This window comes from Triturus cristatus, chromosome 10 (genome assembly GCF_964204655.1).
Source record: "Triturus cristatus chromosome 10, aTriCri1.1, whole genome shotgun sequence".
NCBI lineage: Eukaryota > Metazoa > Chordata > Amphibia > Caudata > Salamandridae > Triturus > Triturus cristatus.
Genome location: NC_140593.1, coordinates 258125580 through 258152820, shown reverse-complemented (window position 1 = coordinate 258152820; position 27241 = coordinate 258125580). Strand labels below are relative to the sequence as shown.

At 44.3% G+C, this 27241-nt stretch overlaps 1 protein-coding gene across 1 annotated transcript in view; it reads right to left on the bottom strand.

The window, feature by feature from the left end:
- The window catches only part of ABCB5 (ATP binding cassette subfamily B member 5), an 837677-nt gene that overhangs the window by 175418 nt on the left and 635018 nt on the right, over nucleotides 1-27241 (bottom strand). The window contains exon 20 of the mRNA XM_085630938.1: nucleotides 12292-12369. Coding sequence (XP_085487064.1) covers nucleotides 12292-12369 — 78 coding nt within the window. The remainder of the gene's footprint in view (nucleotides 1-12291; nucleotides 12370-27241) is intronic.

The following is a 27241-nucleotide window of genomic DNA, read 5'->3' as shown; positions in this document are numbered from 1 at the left end:
TGCCCACTACTCCCACATCTGAAGCATTTCATCCTATTCTCACTGTACATTTTCTCTTTGTTAATCACCTCCTTTCCTTCTTTCTTCTTCATATTCCTTATAGCACACACCTCTCTAAGTTCCTCACTTACCTCATTCACACTGTTATCACCCGTGGTGTTCATCTCCTTCATGCATTCCACTGTATGCTCAACACTCTTAGCAATATCTATTGCCATTTTGAAATCTGGATTACCCACAAGTAATTTTCCTTGAATCTTCTTGTTATTAGTACAGCGTACAAGTTGGTCACGTATCAAAGATTCTGTAAGATCATTGAATTCACAGGTATTCGCAAGCCCTCTTAAACTAGCAATGTAGTTCCCTACCTTCTTGTTCTTTCCGTGAACCCTTCCATAGAATTTATGTCTTTCAAGAACCACATTAATTTTGTCTGCAAATTGAAGCTCTAGTTTTCTCATGCTACAATCATATACATCTCCCCTTTCTTTATCTTCTTCCTCATCCTCCACCTCTGGCAAGCTATCAAAGATCTTCCTTCCCTCTGCCCCTAAATTATGAAGCAGAATATGTTGTCTTCTTATTGCTGAAAACCCACTTGCCCCTATAGCTATGAGGTAAGATTCAAAGCTTTTCTTCCATTCCTTCCATGTTACTAATGGTTCTCCTGCTTCAGACAAAAATGGTGTAGGTTGTAACATACTTGCTGCCGCCATAATGATCACCTCACACACACACCTATCCCAATATACCTCACGTATAATCCTCCACCCCTCACACACAAATTTACTTCACTTTACTTCTTTAAATGTATTTTACAATAGTCTCAAGTTCCCCTATTCCTTCACCACTTTATGAAGGTATCCTTACAGTCTGAGTCCCAATAGATAGGAATCTTCCTGACTATTCCTCAAATATTCCTTTGCTACGACAATAATGTCTCACCGTACTTCTTCCAAGTCAGTTAACCTACTGCCTCTTGCGATATAGTTCTCCAAAATTACAGACGTCCTTGTATTGTTTCCATCGAGCAGCTCACTCAGTCAGCCTTCCTTCCCTTACTCCACTTGCAGTCTTCCTTGGTATCAGCTACTCAAATCATTGCGCATGTCTGTCTAAAATACACTTCTCCTCAGGTTTCACTGACGTACATAAACCCCGTCAGCTCCGTCGTTACTCTGCGCAGGTCCGCCCTTGTTCCTCTCCTCACCGCACCGCGCATGTGCTTGATCAGTACACTAACTTCTACGCAATATCCGTGTCTTCCATGAAGTTTTACTTCAGCAACGCGCTTCACACCAAAGGAGACCTCCGTAGCTCCTCTTCTCTTCAATTTTCCTCAATCTCTCCGTATCTCCACTTCTCACTCCGGAAAGAATTCTTCACCATGTGTAACTGGTAGTGCACAGTAAGTCTTTTATTTTTTTCTCCGTTCAATTTTCACTTCAGTTCTCAATAATAATATTTTTCTGCCTCGGCCACACACGAAGGGGATGTAAAGCTTCGTCCTCCACACGATTTCTCGTCACCAATGAAATGATCTGTTTAAATAAAGAAGGTCCGCTCTTCATGAGTTGAAAGAGAGTATTTATTCCAGATCCAAGGCAATACATCCATCACCGAGCAGTTACAGAGCAACGTATCAGTAACGGTTCAGGGAGTGCAGGGTAGAACGTTCGCCACGTTCCACGAGTATTCCAATGGTGGGGGTGAGTGGAAGAAACCAACAAGAACTAGATACAACACTGTCTTTATACAAACCCAAGGGCTGAATAAACTGAAGGGGCTTTATGTCTGGCTTGTTCTCTGCAGAGAAGGGTGCTAGTCAGGATGGCCCCTTATACTCTTTCTTATTTTTTATTAAAGCTAGAACAACTCTTTGCAGCCATTCACCAAGCCACAGGAATCAAAGGAATGCTGACCCTAGCAGGGCATCCAAAGCACTCTATACTACCTTGATAACATTTTTCTCACACTCACTGATGCCAGGACTTTATTTGGATGGCTCACAAATGTAAATATCTTGGCACCCTCATTAATAGAGGCATAGTTCCCACAGTATGACCTGCTAAATGTCACCAAAAGATCTGTAGGGTACCTAATAATTCTTCAGGTCTGCATAGCTCCTAGAAGCACTTCAGTTGTCTAAAGTGGACTAAAGAGTGGACATAGACCCTGTTTATCTGAAGAACAGGTGGGCCAGGATTCCTGGGATAGATCATTGGGTGGGTCTGCCCATGGGAACGTGCTGAATGATCTTCTGAAAATAGACATCAGCCTTAAAACCAGGATTGTGGTGCTGGAATCAATAGTACAGGTGGGAAACCAAGTCACAGGCCCAGTCGGGACCGTCATGAGGGTATATGAATTCTGTGTGGGTTCTTCACAAAAGGAAGCCCAATGATTCCACAAATGTGGTGTATGAAACAGATAAAACGATTCTACACACTGGGTATTAAGGGAGATGTTCTGAGGTCCTGCATTGGGTCTAGCACTGCACATCTACATGACCTGTAGAGTGAGATTGAGAGCGGGTTGTCCCTCTCATCTGAGGGATATGAGGGGTTGCAAGAAGTTTTTCTGCATGACTTCCTTTTGGTGTCAGTACATAGTAAGTATGCAGAAATCTTCAGCCACATGTCTACTTCCTTGTGTCCGGAGGAAAGACTGGGAAGCCCTGAGGAATCTGTTGGTGTCATTCTGCTTTCCCACCAGAGGCCAGTATGCCCAGATAAGTGTGCTGTTGCCAGACATTTTCCGGATAGAGACAACAGGCTGTGACTCATGTGACAAGTTTGACAGATGTCAAAACAGGTGGCATCAATCCTGAGGCACTGAACCATTATGTGGAAGAAACGTAGTCTGTCCTGAACGCCGTGATGGTTACCATTTTTGCTTTTCTATGTCCATTATCTAGCCCTCTCAAACTATAATATATTAAGACTCTTCTATATCTTTCATAGAAAGTGTGAAGTTTTAAAGACCTGTGTAAAATTGTTTGCATTGTGCCTGCTTATAGTCTTTTTGTGTTGTTTATAATGCGGGTTACCCATTATCAATATCATAATCTAGATGACACATTTGTCCAATGATCGTTTAAATTATTTGATACTTTACTATCTGCAGGTTCTACATGTGTTGTCGTAGTATAAAATAAAATTGGTAATCGGATACTATAAAAATCCAGTTATCAAACCATAGTTGAAGAGGGACTTCACACTAGGACCATCACACCAGAGGTCATACCGGTTTGCAGCATATACTAGCCAAAGTCAGAGACGAAATCAAGGACAGCAAAAAAAAGTGCCTTTCAGCCTGTTGCTTTTTATTTCCCAGCCACACCAAATCAGACACTTTTGGACCTGTAAAAAAACTATCAGGAAGAAGGACAGCTGTGCTGCTACATGGATGGTCACTCTTCTGGATTGCTACACTGGAAGGACTGCTTTTTTGTGTGCTGCCTGCTGCCTGGTACCCTCTGACCCTGCTGAGGAAGAACTGGACTCTTCTTAAATCCAGAGTGATCTCCAAGTGCTTGTTGGCTTACCTCCCATTTTTCAGACTCAAGTCTCAACACCTGCTCCTGTGCCTGGTCTACTGGAAGTGGGCCCATGTACTTGTTTCAGTTGAACCGATGCATCTCCTGTCTGCATGAAGCAGAACTGATGCATCATTGTTGCAAGAGCAGAATCGATGACTTGAATTCGGAACCAGTGCATCACCTTGAAAAAGCAAAGCATCGGAACTGCCGCATCACCTCCCCTGCAGTGTGGGAAGATCGATGCATCACCTCGACTGCATGGAGAAACTCAGCACATCGTCTATCCAACCAACGCCTCTTGACTCAGTGCATTGTCTTCAGAGCCTGCGCATCACCACCACTGAATGAATAAAATCAAAACATCACCTTGACTGCAGGATCAATAAGGACGCATCTCTCTTCTGCCCCCGCGTCTCTTGATTGCGACAGGCCTTTCATGGCTCCTTTCCTGGCCCACAATTCATCACCGTTGGCCCAAACTTGACTTTGTCCCTGTGCTGCATGACCAGAGAACCTCCATCATTGCTTATTGCTTCTAAGTGCTATTTTCCTTTTAATCGTTATTCATATCTCGACTTCTAATTATTGGATGTTTGTCGTTTTGGCCTTAAATTATTTATAAAATCATCTATTTGTCTAAACTGGTGTAGAGTTTTTTATGGTGTTCTCACTGTTTTAATGTTTGTTCTTTTGCACAAATACTTAACACATTGCTTAAGTTCAGCCTGCCTGCCTGCTTTGTGTCAAGCTACCAGAAGGTGAGCACAGGTTAATTTATGGTGTGTGCCTGACTTACACTGACTAGGTTTGTGATTCCTGCTTGAACAGGGTGCATACCTCTGTATAACAACTCATTGGTACATAAGGTTCATAGTAACCAAGTACATCCTGTCAGACTACGTTTATGGTATTTCTATTCAAGCCTAGGGTACCTCCTGAATAAAGGATACTTTGTGGAATGTCACATTACGTGAGTGATCCCACATTGTCCAATTCTTGGAATTGCCCCTTCTTTCTTGCAGACAGAGATACTAACAGTAGTTAGGTAGAAAAACACAACTAGGGCTAGGGAGATAATTCTCTAGGCATGCTAAGAGGGCATCACGCCCCTTCTCTGTTTTGAATGCATACCTCTGCCAACCAGGAACCCAATTCCTAACACTGCCTTTTAAAATATGGCCTGTTTCTGTGCTGTTGGAGTAGAAGGCTCGACCCTGATTACACATGAACACATTTGTACATTCATTACACGTATGTGGATTTGAGAGAGTAGGACTGCAGTCTAACTCAGCCAGATATGTGTGCACAGGTAGCCTGTCACAGATTGAAAACACTGTTTGTGGCCTACGCAGGCCTTACAATTTAACTGAACATCCATAAAGAAAGGTCCCCTTTCTTTTTGACTACAGTGAGAGTGTACAGTGCTTGACTGTAAGTCTTTGTTGCTTTACTGTATTTACAATGTTGGTGAAAACTGCAATGTAGCTGAAAATATTAATGTTGTATTTCCTGAATACTAATAATTAATGCCATATTATATGTATATTAAGGTCCATACTGCAGATATAATAACTATTTAGCATTTTTGCATTCTTTCAAATAATTAGTTTTTTGCCTTATTTCATTGTTACCCATTAAGGAGATTCAATGTTTGACCACACTGCTGGGCAAAGTTAATTACTCTACTGGCCAGTAAGTTTAATCAAACCTTTCCCAGGAAAAAGCTCAAATCTAGTGGAGAAGAGGGTGGAGGGGAAATCTACATTGCCTGAATTACTGAGATGCCCTTCCCACAGAGACAAAGGGGAAATAGGCAGACCATTGAAACCACTCACACTAGCAGGCAACCTTTCATCTTTTGGAGAGAAGGAACCTGTTCTGAGTTGTTAAAGTTAAGACCCAGGGAGATGTTTTGCAAATACGAACTTGAGTTTGCTATCTTGGGAAACCCTAGAAAGTTGGAGGTATCATGGTTGGAGGAGTCATGTGGCATCTAAGAATTGGGCAAATATATCACCCTTTGAGAATATTCCAGCTCTACCTTTCAACGCCTGCACATGAAAGGAATTCTAAGAGAAGAGGGATCTAAGGAAGGGAAAGGAAACACAGACAGTATAGATGATCATCTGTCTGGAGGTAAAGGAAACTATGGATTTGTATCTTCTAGAACTCTTTTGGACCCTTTCTCCAGGGCTAGTGGCACTGACCATCTAGAGAACATTAGAGGATAGACTGTCTGCAGACTCTCAAGAAGAGGAATGTCCTGAGTTTCCTTGGACCAGTTCTGGGTTGAGGTGACATGGACATGACTGCTGTAAGACACATACTTGCTGTGCAAGTGGCCAACGGTTCATTTTTTCACTGGGGTGCAGGAAGGCAGTGAAGGCTATCTTGACAAGGGGTTGCTGTTGTCACACCGCAGGCCAAGGAGCTATCAGTCGTTAGGGGCAGGATGGTAGTTCACTGTGGCTCCCTCTCAGAGGGAGAACAGTCTGAGGCAATGCTCCTGAAGAGTCCAGGATCTCTGTAAACCCACTTTTGACTCCATCAGAAAGTGCTGCTGAAATGATAAAGGCCATGGGGCACTAATTTTACACTCTTGCTCAATCATACCACGAGGAGCAAAACACTGAAAACCCAATCCAGAAAGGCCCCATAAGGAGAGAAATATATGCCCCTTTGTCTGCCAGTGTTGTACTGCCCCTTGCATTTGCTCAGAGGGCCCCCTTAGGTTGTGAGAGTCTACCAGCCGATCCTGGTCCTTGGAACTTTTGGAGGCATCTGGAGAATCCATATACCTGGGGGTATCTCTGGGGGCGGGGTGGACTAGAAGCACAGCACTGTCATGCTCTTATACATTTCATTGTCTCCAGAGAGGTCCCTGGTGGAGGAGTGGAGGACCAAGCATTGCTGAGTGCTTCAGGAGGCTCAACTATGTCCCTCCCCATGCCTGTGCCTCAGGGAACAGGTGTTAAAAAAAAAGTGATGGATGGAATACCTGAATTAAACTCAGCCATTGTTAATTATTTGGGCGCATCCCAGGCCATCATTATTTTGCACACCATGCCATCTGAGTTTGGACCCAGTCATATGCAAATCAGTCATGACCCTCTTCCAATAGGAACAGTCCAGCCTGAACTGCCAGACCAGGACGTTCCTAAACTGGAACACAAGCAATCCAGGATGGTTTCACCCTAGTTAGGGCTCATCAGCCAAGTATAGCTTGGTTCCAATGACACAGTGTACACTTGACCCACATCTCGGCATACCAGTCCCATTAGGGCTACACACTGAAGCATACAAACAAGTGATGGATTGAATCCTTCAAGGAATGCTTGCAGGATTAACACTGGGTTTGTGCTGATATTTTTGGGAGAAAAGAAGACTGGGTACCCAATTCTCCTGCTGGCAAGACAAGTGGGCCACATGTGAGAGTGGGTAGTGCAAGAGTAAGGTCTCACCCCAGCTCTTGGACTGCTGGACAGATAGCGGGCTGGCCAGGTCATCTCACTACATCCACATGTGTCTCACACATGAGACACAGGGGCACAATCTCCCAGTTGAAGAATAAAATGTAACCAGCATCAGCAGGTACATATAGAAAAGATAAAAAGCAAAGGAATAGATGTCCATGACATGACCGCAGCAATCGAATAGGCACATGGTAAAGGAGTGCCCCAGAGTGTGCAGGGATGCTCATTCTCTATTTTAGAGCATTCTAAATACAAAATTAAATCTGGGAGCAGTATCCATCTTTTTCATTTGTATTTTACCCCAGAATGAAAGTTGTAGGTCAAACCTTCACGAAAAGTCTGAATCGATCTTATCCAACCATAGCAATATATTATCGACAACCATATCTTCTAGTCCCTTATTCACCAATATACTAAGATATTTTAATAAAAATGTTTTCTAAGTGAAGCCATGCTCATTGACTCATCTTCTCACCAGCTCATCATTGGCAGTGTTTCACTTTTGCTCAAGTTAATCCTTGAGGCCCTCCTCACCAGTCGCCTTGACACAGCAATGCATTCTATACCAGCATCTCCACCTGGCTCCTAAAGAGACTCCAGACCGTACAGAAGGATGCAGCCAGACTCATCCTGGACCTCCCCAAATGGAACCACATCAACCCCCACCTCAGTAACCTCAACTGGCCCCCCAACCAGAACAGATGCCAGTTCAAGATCCTCACGCCCACCTACAAAGCCCTACACAATCAAGTAGCTACATACATCAACCACCAACCTAACTTCCATGTACCCGCAAAACACCTGCGCTCTTCATCAGTAACCCTTGGGCACACCCTCCACATCTGCCGCAGTGGGGGTCTCTCCTCCTACATCACCACCAAGCCCTGCCCCTTCACCTCCAAACAGCATCCCTGGCAGAAGTCAGAAAGAAACTCAAGACCTGACTCTTCGACAGAGACCTCGCACCCAAGTTCCCAGATAAAAACCAGGGATTACAGTGCCATGCTCTGCAAAGGCTGATTAATTAATTGAGTCTGAGAAGACAGAGAAGTAATCAATCAAGGACATAAGACATGTGACCGAGACATCAAGGTCACAAACTGTTAGGAGAATATCATTACCATACAGCATCCTTTTACTTTGTCCTGCCTCAGTTTCTTTACCCTGTATCTGCTTCCTCTGTTGGATGGCAGCTGTCAGGGGCTCTAAAGCCAGTAAAAAGAGCAGCACAGAGAGAGGGTATCCTTGTCTCATCCCCCTGTGTATCGTAAATATATGTGACATGTGGTCCCCACAGTCTGTGTGGTGGGATTAGTACAGAGCCACCGTATTTTTGCAATGAAGTCTAGACCCAGGCCTGCTCTTCCCACAGTGTGTAATATGTATCCCCATTCCACTCTATCAAACACTTTTTTAGCATCTAATGAGAGTAGCATTTTATCATCTGCTTCTTTCTTCATTTGCCATAATATATTTGTTAGAGTCCTTATGTGATTTCTGGAGGAGCGACCTAGCACAAATGCTACTTGGGATTCAAGAATAAGCTCAGCAACACCTTTTTCAGTCTAATTGCTAATTCTTTGGCCACATTTTTAGATCGATATTTATGAGTGTAATGAGACTTCAAATGGCATGGCTAGTGGGATCTTTACCTTCCTTCAAAATCTGGCTGAATATTGCCTTATTGTATTCAGCCTTCAGTGCAACAGTCTTCTCTGCTTCATTAAACTTTTTATATTAGTGCTTTATTTTGCTTATAGAATTCATTGGGATACCTGTCATCCCATGGGGATTTATTAAGTGGCAGGTCAGCAATTGCCTCAGCAATCTCCTCTTCTGATATTTCTCCCTCCAACAGTGTATGGCCTTCATTGGAAAGAATGGGCAGGCGGACATTGTCCAAGAATTCCCGTTCACCTTGGTGCACTCTGGCTCCTCTGGGCTGTACAGGTCTCTGAGAAACTGAGCACATGTTTCAGGTATCTCCACTGTGTGGGTCACTAGCAAATGTTGCCTGTTCCTTGTGGCCAGTATAGGTTGGCGGGGTTCTTCCTGCCGTAACTGCGCCACCAGCAGCCTACCTACCTTCTCTCGCAGTTCATGATGTTTCCACTTCAACACAATAGTGCACATTCTACCTGTATCGTAAGACAGGTTTTTAGGTCAAACTTAGCCATCTCTAGGGACTGCAAGAGTTGTGGCATAGAGCTATATTCATATTGTCTGATCAAGTAGCGTACTTCCGTTTCTACTCATTTTTGATCTTCTTGTGATTTTCTGTTCCATCTAAGAGTCCCTCATAAGTTAGCCCTGTAACCTGGTCTTACCAGCTGCCCAAAGAGCAGCTCCATAGAGTTGAACAACCAGCTACTTTTTACTGGTATGCTCTGCCCAAAGCTCTCGGCTGCCCCACGTAGAATTACATTCATAAACTTGGACATACTCCTGCTCCAGGGTTGTACTTGTGGTTATAACACATGCCATTGCTAACACTGCATAATTATTGAAAGGCCCTCAATGCTGTAAAGATTTCATCCCAGGGCTAAGATGTCTAGAATGTCTGCAATAATGTCTCAATTTTACTACATTGAAGAGAGTTGCCACACAGGGGGTAATAACTTGACCGATCTTAACCCTTAGCTGGAGCATCGTTATACCCTTCCCACCTTCTTAGTAGCCGCTTCTACATCAGCTCAGTCTTTCAGAGGGAAGTAGGATCTCTCTCTGCCTCTTTGTGCTGACCTTAGGGGCTCTCAAGCCTCTTCTTCTTCCCACCTTTTGGTCATTGCTTTAAGTCTTTCATTTTCTGGCTTTGATTTGAGATTTTAAGCCCTCTTCAAATCTTAGGAAGGCTTGTAACAACAATGGTGATTGATCCTCCATTAGTGTGGTGCAGTCCGTATTCCGACTATCCCAACTTGTCAGATATTGTTCCAATTTTTTGGGTTCAATTAACTTTCTGTGCTTATCATTCACTGTAATCAGCACTGTAGCATTTTTAATTAGACCATAAGGAGTGTTCATTTTTTGGAGAAGGGGTCTGAGTGGCAGGAATATTTTTTCTTCCTTATCATAGTATCCTGTGAGAAGTCTGTGGCAATTAATATTTTTGCCTCTATAAATGAATGGTCCAATGTGACGTTTCACCGCTAGGGCCATCAATCTGGTCCGTTGGTGATTCAAGAAGCAAACTTTAATAGGCCTGGGTGCCATTCACTTTCAACCATCCTAGAGCAAATGCTCTGTACTCTCTAGAAGTCATTCGGGGGTTAAAGACGAGGCCTGTTATCTCTGTAATGAAGGAGGGTAAGAAGCCAAATATAGCCTCTGCCTGTTCTGAAAAGCCCACGAAACAAACATTGTTTTTCTTGCTTCTTTCTTCCATCTCCACCAGTTTCTTCTGCATCATCCTGAATTCCTAACTGAGGACAGACCCCCTGGTAATAGCCTCCATCTGTTCCTCAACTGCTCCCACTTTCCAGCCTGCGGTATCAAGTCTGGATTGAAAAGTTCCAAGATGAAGTCATGAATGGTTCCTGATATCTGGAAACAGGGACTAGATATGTTGTTACATGAAAAGTCTTCTGTGTTTCCATTGATCGTTAACAAATATCGCCCTATATCTTTGCAACCTTTACCTCTGACAGTTTTGGAAAAGGGGATCAAAAATCCATTAACCAACTATCCAGAAGAAAATGCCTGTTTTGATTTAACTGAATTCCATTTCTGTCCTCACCACAGCACTGAAACGACCCTTGTGACCATGTCTCACTACCATAGATCTATTTTGGACCAGGGAGGTTTGGCTTTACTGATTCCACCTGATCTCTCAGCTTTTGACAGGGTCTCATATACCTACTTTTTTTGTTTTTACTTTTTGACAATGGCGTCTGTAACCAAGCTCTTATTAGGTTGTACTCTTTTCTCTCTAGCAGGAGCAAATTCACTGTGCTCCGAGCTTTCTGCTTTTCATCAGTCCCTAGCACCCGCAGGGTACATCACAGTTCACCTGCTCTGTCCAACGTTTACATTTCCTCTCTAGGGTCCCTCATTGGGTCATTTGTCTTTAAGTTAATGCCTTATGCAGACAACACTATAACAAATAAAACAAGCTCAATAGGTAGAAAAACTGAACTTTTGTTATTCATTCTACCACTTGGCCCCCAATTAGGTGATCTTCAAAAGTTGGCCCTAAACTTACCCCTTTTCCCACTGCTGAAATTCTGTTTGAAAATAATCTGTTGCCAGTTGCTTTATTCCACTGAAAATGCTGATAAACTCATTCGGCTCTTACCTTTTTAGGCACAAACACGGAGGTCCAGGTCCTAATTATTTTGCATCCAGACTACTGGAAATTAATTCTACCTCGCCATCCCTGCTTACCTTCTCCACCGTCTACATGTTATCTAAAATGGGGTCTCTGGTTTTCTAAATCTTCCCATCGTATGCCGGTATCCATTCATCTCAAAAACTATATTGGCTTCCAATACACAAATGTTCCATTTTCAAATCTTCCTGCCTAGTTCATCAATAATGCTGAATTGTGCTAGGTCCATCTACTTCAGGCTCCAGTTTCTTTGTTCTTGTCCTTTGGGCACTCGTCGCTGGCTCACAGCCATTAAGGCGGTGCACACACTCGAGATAGCCTCACTGGTGGAAGCTCTTTATCATACGTGACTGCTAGTCATTTCGGTTCTCTCCCTTTCTCTGTCTGGAATACCACTCATAACCTTGTGTCTGGAGAAACAAAAAGGCTTTTCCAGCCTTACCCTCACAGTGCCAGTTTCAATTACGCTGTACAAGTATATTTCAATCATTTATTCACTGAGTCATGTTGAAGATTAGAGTCCTAATGGACAAAGATGACTGGAGTCAATAACCGCTACTATAATAGTAAGTGTTATATCATATGTTAATATATTTTATGATTACTGTGCCTCTGAAAGCTTTGACTGTGACACAAATAAGTAAGCATTTTTGCAAACTGTTTTTACAAAGAGGTATGCAAACTGAAACGCCGCTCGTTAGTGTGAACGCCAAGGCAGATGTAGACACAAAATTATGCTCTAGTCGAATATTATTTCGAGATTCTTTTAATTCATCTTTCATAGCCACATACTGCTAGTATATGTGTAGTTAAATAAAGAGCTTTCTTTTAATCTATGCTGCAATTTGCTAAAGCCTGAAAATATACGTGTTTTGGATCAAAATACACACATTATTAAGTTTCGGACACTTTCTGATCAAAATGTGAAATGTTCTGTGGAACATACACACCTGTCTTAGTAGTGCTTTAAATGATAATGATCGTAGTCTCATAGTAAGATTTCCACCAGCCTTTCCAAGAGTGTAGCCCTAAAAATGAAAAACAAAGAATTTTTCAGGGTGAGCAATACGGTGAGATTGTTGTCCAAAACTGAAAAATTAGCATATCCATACTGTCAATAACAAAAAAACAAAAAAAAAAACAGTTTGGCGGCTTGTAAGACAAACAAATTCATATATTCTGAAATAAGTAGTTTCCGGTACATATTTGCTATTACAAAAACAAGGTAAACTAATATTTTGCAAACATTGGGGCAAATTTAGAAACCCCTTACGGCAGATTTGCGCAGCCGTTGCGTCACTTTTGTGACGCAACGGCGGCGCAAAGCCAGCGCCATGCTGCAAGCTATTTACAACGTGACGCATCTAGAGAGATGTAAAGCCCTGTGCCACATGTGGGCGTTCCTGCACCGGGGGGGGGGGGCGTTCCAGCGCAGGAATGCCTCCAAAAACTATTACGGCCATGCTGCGTCAAAACCCTGCGCCTACTTGAAGCAGGCGTAAGGATTGACGCAGCATGTTAGGGATAGGGGCACCCCGAGCCTTGCTGGAGCTGTGTCGCGCTTGCGACGCAACTCCAGCAATGCAACGCCTTTCTGAGGGGGGGATGCGACACGCATCTGCCCACCCGTGCATCACCACTGATGCGCCGCATTTACAATTTGGCGCACAGATGGGCAGATGCGTGTCGCATTCCCCTCGTGGAAAGGTGGCGCATTGCTGGAGTTGCGTCGCAAGCGCAACGCAGCTCCAGCAAGGCTCGGGGTGCCCCTATCCCTAACATGCTGCGTCAATCCTTACACCTGCTTCAAGCAGGTGCAGGGTTTTGACGCAGCATGGCCGTAAAAGTGACTGAGTGAAATCTTGTAGATTTCACTCAGCCACTTTTCGGAAGCGTTCCAGCACCGGAATGCCCCCCCTGTGCAGGAACGCCCACATGTGGCGCAGGGCTTTAATACGTGACGCATCTCCCTAGATGCGTCACGTTGTAAATAGCCCACAGCATGGCACTGGCTTTGCGCCGCTGCTGCGTCACAAAAGTGACGCAACGGCGGCGCAAATCTGCCGTAAGGGGCTTGTAAATTTGCCCCTAAGTTTTTAATAAAGTAAGTACTTCTTTAATATAATCAGACCAAAAAGCAAAAAAAACAATCGCATGATGATTTGTAAAATTCAATAAGCAATTATAAAATATTTTAACAACTCTTTTGTGGAACACATTCTGGAAGGTAATCTGTCAAGTCATTAAGGGTAAAATTCACCAAGGCATTAGGGCTAAAAACGTGTTTATGCTCGAAATTAATTCATTTCTTTCATCCAGGAAGTATTCCACAAATTGATTCCAGAAAGTGTGTAAATCGTTTCCATACCGCGTGATTCTACAGCACAGAAGCACACAATTACACATTAGTAAACTTGCGAGGAGTCAGGTGCGGTTAGCAGTTTGTTAGCACTCACAACTTGTATGCTTGTGGCCATTCACAATCTTTCATTGAAACTTTTTCCACTCTGGGAAGGTATGCCATAATTACCCCAGTTCTCCTTCCAGGGACTTTAGTATGTGTTGGCTGGACTTGCAATAGAAATACCAGAACTAGTTTTACTGGCTGCTATCACCTCTGCAAAGTCTGGAAATTGCTTGTTTTTAGGTCGAACATTCCAGACCTCTTGTATATACTTTAGTATATACTTATACATACTTATATGTGTATGTACTTTGTGGGCTCTGGTGATCAGCCCTAGGACTAGTCTGCTTCAGCTCAGGGACTTTTTTTCGGTTCAACTGCCTCTATTTAACTGTCTTGATAGAAAACGGCCAGTAGAGGTCAGTAAAATAACAGAATTGCTTTCTGCTTGTTCAACTGCCTCTGTTTAACTCTCTTAATAGAAAACGACCAGTAGAGGTCAGTAAAAAAACAGAATTGCTTTCTGCTGAAGGACTTTCTTTTTTTTATTTTCTGACAACTGCCTCTATTTGACTTTCTTGATAGAAAACGTCCAGCAGAGGTCAGTAAAATACCAGAATCACTTTAGCAATCTCTAGAGCACCCGTAGACAATAATATTTTTTTTTAATCCTGTTTTTTCAGTGATATGACCACCGAACGCCCTGATTTTATATTAAAAACAGAGCTTTGGACTATAACATTTCCTGCTGAAATGTTTCTCTCCATGTGTTTCCACACCTGGTGTGACACACAGTATGGTGCTTACTTTCCCTCCATGTTAAAGAACAGTAGATGTTTCAGCACCCAGGCTAATGTGGTGCACAGGTAAATACATATAAGGTCCCAAAGGCGAGACCGATTGCATTTCAAATGCTTGTTTTACCCGATCTGGCTAAGGTTTGCTTGAACATGGATTTAGAAAACGTTTTACTGTGCAATTTGTCACCATTGTAATGGGAAAAAAATCTATACATTCCCACGTTCTCTGAGCAGGTGTAAGGTGTATGCAGGACTTCAAGTGTGGGGGTTGGGTCGATTGTGGATGAGGTGCTTCAATGCATGCTTGTGCCTGTCGGACGGGAGGACCCGGACTGCTCCAGGGGGTGAGCAGAACCAGGCGATGCTGCTGCCTCAGCCCCTGCAGCTTCTATTTCAGTTCCAAAGTCTGTAGGCCCGGAAATATTGGGTACACAGTTTCAGACATACTTATAAAGTTGATGTGCATTAATCCAAATGGAGTTACACATCCGTATAAAATAGCATAACGCACAAGGTTAGAAAGGGAAAGGCCCATTCCAAACTTGGGGAAGCCAAAAGAAAAAGGGTTTCTCGATGGCAAAAAATGAAAAACATGACTTTGCACACTCTTCTTCAATTCATCAGTGTATAATGGTGCACTATGTACAATTAAACATTTGGTAAATTATGTACTATATATTCCGCTACTCAAAACCCATTCTTCCTTATTTGATTTCCAACAGACAAGCCTTCCCACTTCTATACAACAATCTAAAATGACAAAAATTAGGCCAGCTTATTTTGACATGCACAAAGTAGGACCATTTTCCTCCAAGTTTTTTCGCTTTTGTATTTACGTTTTTCACAAGAGATATCTATTGGTCTTTCATTATGACAGGGAAATTGTTGGCAAAATCAAGGTGTTTGTCTCCGAATGATTCAAGGGCCAGAAGCTCAAAGCTTGTGGCCCTTTTTAGGACGTGCATTTTGTTGTATGCATAGTAGTATTGCAGTGGTATTACTTACTACAGAATGCAATTCACAAATCTAGGAGTAAAAATGTACACTTCGCTTATCTTTTCTATGAGGTGAATGCTGCATGTGTAAGTTTTCTACTTAGGGCCTAAATCCAATGGGGTAGGAAATGGGTCCGAGCGTCAGTAAAGAATAGGATTGCGACCAAACAGGGTTCGGTTGCATCCTACTTCTTGGACTGGACCCGACGACAGGAGGTTGTTCAGTTCCAGTTCGAAACCGATGTCTGAAGGACTCCGGTCCTTCCAACATCAGAAATGGGCTCTTAGAGGGACGCACCAGGAAGAGTGACTGGATAATTTGGAATACTTGCAACAAAACAGTAGGAGGGAACAGGTGTGGTGCAGCGGCCAGGGCGGCTTACTCCGGACCACGGGGGCTCACGGTTTGATCCCTGGTGCTGGCAGCAGGTTAGCCCAGCACCTTGTGACTCTGGGAAAAAACTCACTTAATCTTCCCAACAGCCCCCAGCGCCAGACATCTCACCTGAGGTAGCTGCGTACTTTACAAATGTTGGTATTATTATTAATATAGAGAGGCATGAGGAGAGGTTTATGGAGAGACATGCTAGTACAAATTCCCACTCATAAAAAAGAAAATTCATTGCAATTCCCAAACTACTACAGTGTAAATGGTCAAAAAACAGTTTTAAATGTACTCCAGCCCAGCCTTGGATTAAATATATGAACATCACATGGCCACTCACAGGTACTGCAACAGACGCCCATAGAAAAAGATGTGGGCAGGGATTTAAAATATCCTCACATTTGAAATAAAGTTAAAATATTGAAATTATTTTACCTTTTAAAATAAATATTGTGTGAAAATGTGGTCTATTATATGGTGTGATTGTGAGACCTCACAGTGTAATACAAAGGTGACTTGGTGTTGGGCCAGAGCACACACGTGGTTAAAGAATTGAAAAGAAAAGAATACAGAGAAGTCAGCTGTATTGAGGATTCTGTTTGTGAGCAAGCAATTTTGTGGCAGACAGCTGGATGAAATGGTCACCAAAGCATTCAGATATAGGAAATCTGATTTACCCTGGAAAAGCAAATATTATTCCTGAGAGGGTCATTTATTTATTATTGGTTCTCTGGAGAATGTGATTCACATTCTTTGAGATCATAGCAATAGAGGTTTTTTCAGCCTAGGAAATCTGCTAAGACATCAATTGTGTGTCTTTTGCTTCCTCGCCCTAAGTGCGCCGGGTATGCCAAGACGTGGGTCCCAGGCTCACTGTGCCACTGGATTCAAGCTATCCTGGCTGAAGAGGGGTGAAACCCTGAAACCGGTCCTAGGATGCTTGTTTGCGGTCCAGGGAGGACCTGGCTTAGCAGTTCGGGCTGGACTATTCCCATGAGGCACGGGGTCAAGACTGAATTGCATATGGCCAGGTCTAAACTGGGGTGGCATGGTGAGCAAAAGAATTATGGATTTTACCCATATCTGTTGACTGGGGGTGAATGTTTTGATTTGTTCTGCATTCCGTCCATCAATTGTGTGTCTTTTGCTTCCTCGCCCTAAGTGCGCCGGGTATGCCTAGACGTGGGTCCCGGGCTCACTGTGCCACTGGATTCAAGCTATCCTGGCTGAAGAGGGATGAAACCCTGAAACGGTCCTAGGATGCTTGTTTCCGGTCCAAGGAGGACCTGGCTTAGCAGTTCGGGCTGGACTGTTCCCATGAGGCACAGGGTTAAGACTGATTTGCATATTGTATGTGAGGAAAGTTTTTAAAGTCCCATATTTTTCGAGTTAGGCCCCAATATGGGATTCTCCCGGTACACCTGAATGTTTGAGAGATCAGCTCAGTCAGCCTTTGAAATTAGGGGGTATTCACTATTGGGCTGATCTTAAGCAGGGTCTAGACCTAATGAGCTGGGGAGATATGAATTATCTGTGTAAGGGGCAGTTAACAAGATTTAAGTATTGCCAACTAAGTTCCTGATGGGCCACACAGGTTTGGGTGGAGAATGATGAAACAAAATTTAGTCAGGAGATGAGAACTGACCAGTGGAAAAAAGAGGTGTCATTTTGGTACTGGGCCATTTTGGAAACAGACAAGGAACTAGAGATCGAAATTGTGAAGCTTTGGGGTCAGGAGTTTGGTGAAGAGGATTTAACGCAATTGTGGCGCATGACTATCTACGAACAGTAGTTAAACCAGCATCAGTCAAAAGAAATCATTTATTTACTATATATAGAGTGTACTGGTCACCTGCAAAGTTAACTAAGATCACCAGTAATTTATACAACTGTCCTAGATGTATGTTATTAGGGGCAGATGACATCCACCTATTTATGACATGTCCAAATATATTCAGTGTGTGACTTTATCAGGGAAACGACTGGGATGCAGATTACAGTCTGCACTCGGTTAAATTTTTTTGGTTTAAGTGTGGAGGAAAATGTGCAGCTTTCTGTGTGTAATGCGAAATTCTTGTTTTATGTGATTCTTTTGGCCAGACGGGAGATATGTAGGTTATGGAAATCAGGAAATCCACCTTTGTTTAGCGAATGCCTCAGAAATATAATATATACCAGTGAGTCCGATATGGCATGCGATCCTACGAGTGAGAGGAGAATCTGGGCACCGTTGGTAAGATGGAGAAATAAGGAAATGTGAATCCTATGATTAAGCCAAATCTGCTGTCGGCTACCATTCTCTCTTATTGGCGGTATCACTGGGTACAGGAGAGGGAAGTTGATGCAGCAGTAAGCTTGTGGGCTACTACTCGTGATTGTCTCATGGTCTACCGGTCAAGTATCCCTATATAAGACCTAGAGGGATCAGAGTAAACCCAAACAAGAATGTTGGCAGAATGAGGATAAAAAAATAAATAAATAAAAAAAAAGACTGATTTGCATATCGCCAGGTCTAAACTGGGGTGGCAATGTGAGCAAAAGAATGATGGATTTAACCCAGATCTCTTGACTGGGGGTGAATGTTTTGATTTGTTCTGCATTCCGTCCATCAATTGTGTGTCTTTTGCTTCCTCGCCCTAAGTGGGTCCCGGGCTCACTGTGCCACTGGATTCAAGCTATCCTGGCAGAACAGTGGTGAAACCCTGAAACCGGTCCTAGGATGCTTGTTTCCGGTCCAGGAAGGACCTGGCTTAGCAGTTCAGGCTAGACTGTTCCCATGAGGCACAGGGTCAAGACTGATTTGCATATGGCCAGGTCTAAACTGGGGTGGCATGGTGAGCAAAAGAATGATGAATTTAACCCAGATCTCTTGATTGGGGGTGAATGTTTTGATTTGTTCTGCATTCCATCCATCAATTGTGTGTCTTTTGAAGACATCTGAAGTAGCATCTGAGTAATAAGGACAAAAACAGTGACCTTGGATATCAGAGAAAAAGATTGTGGTTCACATGGAGATTGTAACCAATAATTTCAAGCACATTAGAAAGAGGACATTTCAAATCAATGCATTATGAAGGCTGTGCGCTAGACTTTGTCTCTATGCCTCCAAATAGGAGTCTCTTCCATACACCTCTTCCAAAAGCAAGGCCAAGGCAAAGAATGTATGGTAAGGCATCTTTGCATTGTTAAGAATGCCTTAGTGGGCAAAACACTATCAGGAGCATTCAAAAAGGAACAAAAGCCCCAACCTGTCTACCTAGCGGATCAAAAAGCCAATGTGACCAGTAGGGTAAAACCAAATTGAAAAACGATAAGAAATGTGGGGAGTCTTGTTTTGGCATAGGATGCCCCTAAATGCAGATTCCTTGGGGCCCATGCAGGTCTCAGAGAGCGGATTAGGGCATACACCAGTAATCGCTTTCCTGAGGACAGATTTTATCTGACATTACCACACAGGTAAAATATTACAACAGTGATGGGATGAAACGCTAGCCTGCCTTTGCCTCGGGCCATACCCTGTGGCCCAAACAGTATTTGTGCTCCCCTGGAAAACAGGATGGAGAGTTAACTGCTTGTTCTTGGCCAAATAATCCCAGTTCACTCTCATTTGCCATAATGAATGGCAGTATTATTTATGTTCAGGGTTAACCAGAAGCCAGGGATACTTACCAATCCAATTTTGCCTCAAGACCCAGAGGAATCTAGTGAAGCATTGCCTTTGTGGGTCTCAGAATGTTTCCCTACGCTGAATGCAAATTGGATGTCTACACTGAGCCTAAACACAGCCTATTACCTCTCTCTTACTGTAAAGAATGGCTACAGCATACTGATTCTGGTGTCTTCTATCACTTAGGTAACCCTACCAAACCTGAGCATTTTTTAAAACCATAATACAGGGTGGGCTGCTGTGGAGAGAAGTGGAAGAATGCTGGGCGGAGGTACTTTTTGCTGATCCCCACAGATTCCTGAACTTTCTTTCTTAAAAATGCAAGAAACATGTTAACGTTTTGCCAAAGTGAGATGTTTCTAAGGCATTCTGGGGATCATAAATTGGTGGGATATATGTAAGCCTTATCATCCTGTATTCCTTTGGGAGTATATTTTTTTTAGCTATGTCAGTGGTTGGTCGGAGTCATAAACTGAAATATTAATTGGGGTGTATGAACACAATAGGAGCAATGTTTGTGCTTCTTTTACCACACGCTTCACTTTAATGTGGACCTCATTTCTGCCAGCCAATGTCTCAATGTAGGGAATGGGACAAAATAATAAAGAAGCAAGATCTGGTCTGTTACTCACAGGACAACCTTGTCTGTGATTGCCAGGTAGGCGTTTGCACTTGATGTATTACCAGGATGTGGTGCACACTATGATATAAACATAAACTGAATTACTCACAGATCATCACACCTAATGCAGACACTCCCCTGTGCATCCCATCACACTCACTTCAGTATCTGTTTTAATTTTTCCCCCAACATGATCAGCAGGTAGCATAGGATCTTGGCTCAGGAGGATGGCAGGCTGATGCCTTCAGTTAAGTCACAGAATAATCATCTGAAGGAATGGAACTCTTCTCCAATCCAAAAGTGCTGTAAGGCACCTTACACATGTGCTCCACAATAATGAACTGTCCAGACCTGAACCAGGTAAACCTTTGGGTTACTTGACCCTCCAGCTATGCCTAGCGGCTGTAAGCAAAACATTACAACTAGTTGAACATGAGATGCTGAGGACAATATCATTGGTACTAGCAGTTGTAGTTCTGTATGTACTTACTTGTTGCCTTTGCCGAGAGATGCTGTGGTGAGAGTTTATTGTAAGGCATTAAAGATGGCCCCTTTGGGGTGCATGACTGATGGCACAACTTACTGTACAGTTTCAGATGCACCGATGTCCACTGCAGATCCTTGTCAGAGGATGACTTGCTGATGTCCATTGCAGACTCGTGACACAGAATCATGCGCTGATGTCCTCTGCAGGCTCATGACTCAGGATCTACTAGATGCCGTAATCATTAAGTCCAACAGTGACCAGAGCTGCTCTGAATATGCAGCCGAGTCAGCACCCATTCCTGAGTGCCTTTATAGTGTTAGTTCAATTAAGATGGCTGCTGAGTGGATGGCTCATTTCCTGATTGTATAATCACCAGGCTCATACCATAACGTAAAGGTGTCAACACAGCAACTACACACAAACTATATCAGGTGAGAGCACACACACAATCAGATGCACATGTGGAAAGCACACAGATACACATGTGCTATAAATATGGGTTTATACAGAGCCCATCCTCCAATATCTCACAGCGCCTGTCCAGGGATGCACATCAGAACAAGATTCATTTATGGTGATATATGTCCCCATGACAGTAGTCCAGCACAAGCAATAAAGTCATTAACTTGTTCTTTCCTCTGAAAAATTGGGTTGTTGGGTGAGTGGGTTTTTAAACCTGCTGAAGCAACACTCAATACCTGTCAAGGTGAACCAGAAATGTCACTAAATTACCCTGTGCTTAAACCTCTGGTAACTTGGCACAAAAGCAGTCAGGCTTAATTTAGAGGCAATATGTTAAGTACATAACAGGCCGCAGCAACAGACAGTCCTCAGAGTCCTTCTGCAGGTTCCAAAAGTGAACTATACAGAAGGTCTGAGGGTCCTATTGTTATACCTGGTGCCCTATTTGAAGTAGAAATTTCTATAGAATTAATTTTGCTGTGCTTGAAACTTCCTGCTTACCCTGCCCTGACACCTGGTTGCATACCTGATCTATTCACTGTTGTGAAAGGCTTTGAGTGAAAGCAGAGCACCCCCTGTTCAGTTACAAGTGAGGCCTAGCCGAGTTTCACTCCCCCATCCTAACTGGGATGTTCCATCCAGGCACACTTGATCCCTTTAGTGTGTGGCTGTCTAGGATGAATAAACAAAGTCCAAATCCACCCAGTCATGTGACCCAGGAACAGGATGCAGTCACCAAATAGTTAGGGCAGGAATATGTGACTTTACCATTAAAGAGGATTTTTAATTACCATCTCTAAGACACCAAACATTAAATGTTTTCCTGTCCCCAATAAAAGTTAACCCTTATTAAATGTAATAAGGCAACTCAATGTTATCCTGTGCGAGAGGTAGACCTCACAGTAGTAATGAACAAATGTAGGAGTTTTTCAGTACCAAGACATGTATAACTTAAAAGTACATGTATAACATTTTAATTACAATGTACCCTGTCCTATGGGATACCTAGTGCCTACCTTAGGGGTGACGTATATGCAATAAAAGGGGACGTTAAGAATTAGAAAGTGGGTTATATTGCCAAGTCAAGTTGGCTAATTAAAGCTGCATGCAGGCTGCCATAGCAGGCCTGGGACATATTTTAAGGGGCTACTTCTGTGGGTGGCACAATAAGTGCTACAGGTCCACTAGTAGCATTTAATTTACAGGCCTGGTGTATATTGGATAGCACTTTACTAGAGGCCTATAAGCAAATCAAATATGACAAAAGTTTTAGGACAATTTTACCATATTTTAAGGAGTGAGCACAAGCACTTTAGCATTGGTTAGCAGTGATAAAGAGCACAGAGTGCCAAAGTCAGCAAAAACAAATTCAGCAAGGTAGTATGGTGAAGGCAAAAACGTTTGGGGGAAGACAACCCTAAGACTGACAGTTCTAATAATTCCAGTCAAAGGATTCAGTAATGTAAGGCTGGGCTCAGCCCCTTGTCCCCGTGGCAGAGAGCAGAGATACTTAACATATACAAAATGTGTAAACTATTTAGAAGTAAGAAAACACTTAAAAGACATAACACAGTAAAAAAAGAACCTACTCCAATTTATAAAAAGAGAGAAAGTTTTAATAAGCAAAATGAGACAAAAAAAACTCTATGATGGGAACCAGAGATATGTAATTTTAAAAATGGTAGTGAAATTACTAAGAATGGTGTTAAATCATCACAGTAGACGTGTAAGTAGGCGTTATTTAGAGCTGGTGATGATGGAACCTGATCTGATTCGCCAAGTAGATTTTTCAAGCTGAAAGTCTGAAAACCAAAAAGCTTGAAAAAGTTTCAAATCACCAATCCCAAAAAAAAGGACTATGTTCTTTTGATGAGGAAAAATCTTTCTACGAGCAGGACAAAAATTAAATTGCAGCCACCACCATATAACTGAAGGTTAAATTTGCAAATCCCGGATGGTCCTGCTGAAGCAGTGGAGCTTTTGAGGTTTTTGGTTTAAAAACCTTCTCAGTCCAAACAAGGAAATGATTCTTTCTCAAAGGTGTGGAGGTCTCTATGTGGGAAAAACCTGCACTATAATCTGATGCAGTGGGACTGGCAGACATCTATTTTTAGTAGGCAGTTCCTCTGAAATCCAAGAGCTCTGGATCAAATGTTTTTCAAAAGTTTCCATACTTCTTTTACTTCCCCAAAGAAACAGGTATACACTTCCAAAACCCCGCAGGACCTCAAGAGGCAATTAGAGACTCTCAAAGTGCTGAGTAAATATTACAAGCAAACTCCTCTTGCAGATTGTTGCATAAGTTTCACCACATAGGAGGTCACACAACTCACTCTTCAAGTCCACTTCTTTGTCAAGGATACAGGAGGGAGCAGTTGCAGAGCTTCTCCTAGGTGAGCGAAAGCAACTCCACAATCCTCTTATGTTCTTCCATATATCCAGAAAGGGTTCTGAGGAAGGCTGTGTGAGGGTCCAGATTTGTGAGGGTCACCAGCATGTGGAGGGGCCCTAAGACACTCTTAGACCCTTTCTAAAAAATCAATCAATCAATCAGGCATTTATAAAGCGTGTGCTACTCACCCGGGAGGGTCACACGGCGGGGGCGGGGGCGTGCAGCTCTGGATCAGTGGAAGTGTTAGGTCTTGAGGCTCTTCCTGAAGGTCTGCGGAGTGGGGGAGCATCTGATGTTGAGTGGGAGCTTGTTCCAGGTCTTTGCTGCGACGTAGGAGAAGGCTCTTTTGCCTGCTCTGGCTCTGCGGATATGTGGGGTCTCTGCCAGGGCAAGGTCGGCAGAGCGGAGGTTCCTTTTGGGTTTGTGGAAGGAGACTCTTTTGATGAGGTATTTTGGTCCGATGTTGTGGAGGGATTTGTAGGCGTGGGTGAGTTGCTTGAAGGTTACTCTCTTCTTGATGGGGGGGCAGTGGAGGTCTCGTAGGTGCTGGGTCACGTGCTTGTGTCGTGGGGTTCCGAGGACGAGTCTGGCTGTGGTGTTCTGGATGGTTTGGAGCTTGTGTAGCAGGGTTTTGTTGATTCCGGCATAGAGGGCGTTGCCGTAGTCCATTCTGCTGGTTATGAGTGCGTGGGTGATGGTCTTTCTGCATTCGGGAGGATCCACTTGAAGGTCTTGCAGAGGATGCTGAGGGAGTTGAAGCAGGTGGAGGCAACGGCATTGATCTGGTGGGTCAAGGTAAGGGAGGAGTCTAGAATGATGCTGAGGTTCCGGGTGTGGTCCATTGGGGTGGGTGGGCTCCAGAGGGCAGGGGGCCACCAGCAGCTTTCCCACGGTAGGGTCCAAGGACAAGGACCTCTGTCTTCTCTGAGTTCAGTTTTAGGCAGCTGTCGCTCGTCCAGGCTGCAACGTCTTTCATTCCTTCTTTGAAGCGGAGTCTAGTGTCTTCGGGGTTTTTCATGAGAGAGAGGATGAGCTGGGTGTCATCGGCGTAAGATACCATGCTGAGCCCATGCTGTTTGACGATGGTGGCGAGGGGGGCCATTCAGATGTTGAAGAGCGTGGGACTGAGCGAGGATCCTTGTGGTACTCCAAAGTTGATCTCTGTAGGTTCGGAGAGGAAGTCTGATCCTTTGGGTTCTGCCAAAGAGAAAGGAGCAGATCCAGTCGAGGGCGGTTCCTCGTATACCGGCGTTGTGGAGTCTGGCTGTGAGAGTGCAGTGTGAGATGGTGTTGAAGGCTGCAGAGAGGTCTAGTAGGATGAGGGCCGCTGTGTGGCCCTGGTCAAGTAGCATGCGGATGTCACTGGTGGCAGCGAGGAGGGCGGCCTTGGTGCTGTGGTTGCTGCGAAATCCAGACTGGGAGGAGTGGAGGATGGTGTTCTCTTCAAAGAAGGTGATCAGCTGGGTGTTGATGAATCTCTCGGTGACTTTGGCTGTGAAGAGAAGGAGAGAGATGGGCCGTTAGTTTTTCAGGTCCGTTGGGTCGGGTCGGCCGAGGGTTTCTTGAGGAGGGGCTTATCCTCTGCCCACTTCCAGTCATTGGGGAAGATGCCGGATTCAAGGGAGGCGTTGATGGTCCGGCCTAGTTTTGGTGCTATGGCAGCGGCGGCTCTGTGGTAGATGTGCGGAGGGCAGGGGTCTGTGGGGGACTCCTGAGTGGGTGTTCTTCATGGTCGTGGTGGTGTCTTCAGTGGTTTCAGGTTTCCGGGTGGTGATGGTCGGCTGGTTGTCGGAGGTGGAGAGGGGGGTGGTGTCCGGAGTCTGTTCGCTGAAGTTGTCGTAGAGTGCCTTGATTTTCAGGTGGAAGTAGGAGCTGAGCTTGTTGCAGAGGTCCTGAGATGGTGTGACGTCCATGGCTTCACTGGGGGGTTTTGTGAATTGCTGTATGATGTTAAAGACTTCTTTTGCGTTACTAGCGTTGGTGTGGATTTTGTTCTTGATAAAGGTCTGCATGGTGATTCTTATGCGCTGGTGGTATTCATTCATGTTGTTCCTGTAGTTGTTCTGGTCTTCCATGATTTTCCTGTTCTGCCAGTTTCTCAAGGCATCTGCAGGAGTGCCTGGCTTCTTGGAGGTCGGTAGTGAACCAGATGGCCTTCAAGGGGTGTTCTTTGATGGGGTGGTGGAGGGGTGCGAGATTCCCAGCGCTGCCAGAGATCCAGCGGTGTAGTTCTTTGGCTGCAGAGTTGGCGTTGGTCGTGGCTGAGGGGGGGTCATTGAGGAGGGTGGTGTTGAGGTTTCCTGTGTGATCTTGCTCCAGTTCCTTTGTGGTGGGCACAGGCATGTTTGGGTGCGGTGGTGGTGTTGAAGGTGAAGTGTACCCAGTGGTGGTCTGTCCAGAGGGGCCTCGTGGCGTGGCTGAAGTAGATGTTTGTCCCTCCTGCGAAGATGGGGTCGAGGGTGTGTCCGGCTCAGTGGGTGGGGTTGGTGACAAGCTGCTTTAGTCCAAGGTTGGTGAGGTTGTCAAGGAGGGTGATGGAGTCGGGTTCGCTGCAGTTGTCGAGGTGGATGTTCAGGTCTCTGATGAGGATGTAGTCTGTGGAGGCGATTGCGTGGGGTGCGACGAGGTTGGCAATGCTGGTGGCGGAAGAGGCGCGAGGCCCTGGGGGGTCTGTAGATGAGGGTCCCGTGCAGTGTGGTTCTGGGGCTGGTTTGGATCTGGAAGTGGAGGTGCTCTGTGTTGGAGAGGGGGTCGCTCATGCTGGAGGTGGAGAGTCGGAGGGAGCTCTTGTGTGTGATGGCGAGTCCTCCTCCTGGGCGGTGGGGGCAGTCCTTTCTTTGGATCTTGTATCCATCGGGGATGGCAATGGCGATGTCGGGGGCGGAGGTGGCATTGGTCCATGTTTCCATGAAGAAGGAGACGTCTGGCGAGAGGGTGTCGAGTAGGTCCCAGATCTCCGTGGCATGTCTGTGGAGGGAGCACAGGTTGAGGAGTATGCAAGTCCGGGCTTTGGTGGTGCGGGCGTTCGACATGGGTTCAGTGGTCGTGGGGAGGCTGTTGATGGTGAAGGATTGTCAGCAGTGTCGGCAGCAGAACTGGCTGTGAGTGGTGTTTGGCGTCGATCTCTGGCAGCTGTTGTCTCTTTCGGGGTTGAGTAGGAGGCGGGAAGCTGAGTCATAGCATAACAAATGCACTAAATGTGCCCTGAGGCTTTTTTCTTTACTGAAACTGGCCAAAAATGAAATGGGTCTTGGAAATTTAAAATGGTGAAAGTCTTCAGCCACACTAAACTTGGATTCTGCAGGATGGAGGTGTCTATGGGAGTTGACTATGGAAATCACCAATGTCCACCCACAACTGTGACTAAAATTCAGTTTGAAGTTGGCCTGTCTGCTGAATGAACTAGGAGATAGACACTACGGAGGGAAGATTTTCCTTCAGCAAACAGACAGGGGATACACAAGAATTAATCAGGCTTACTGCTTGCTCCCTTTACAGGGCATAGAAGCTGTACATGTGTCTTAGACATCTCATGTGGGAAGTGACACTGTGATGTAAGGAAGGGGCACAGCTCCCACCCTTCTGCTGAGCTCAGAAGAATCACCATCCCCATTTAGGTCAACCTGTTAATAACAGTGATCTATTATGTAGCTCCTAGGGGAATTTCACATCTTATTCAAACTTTA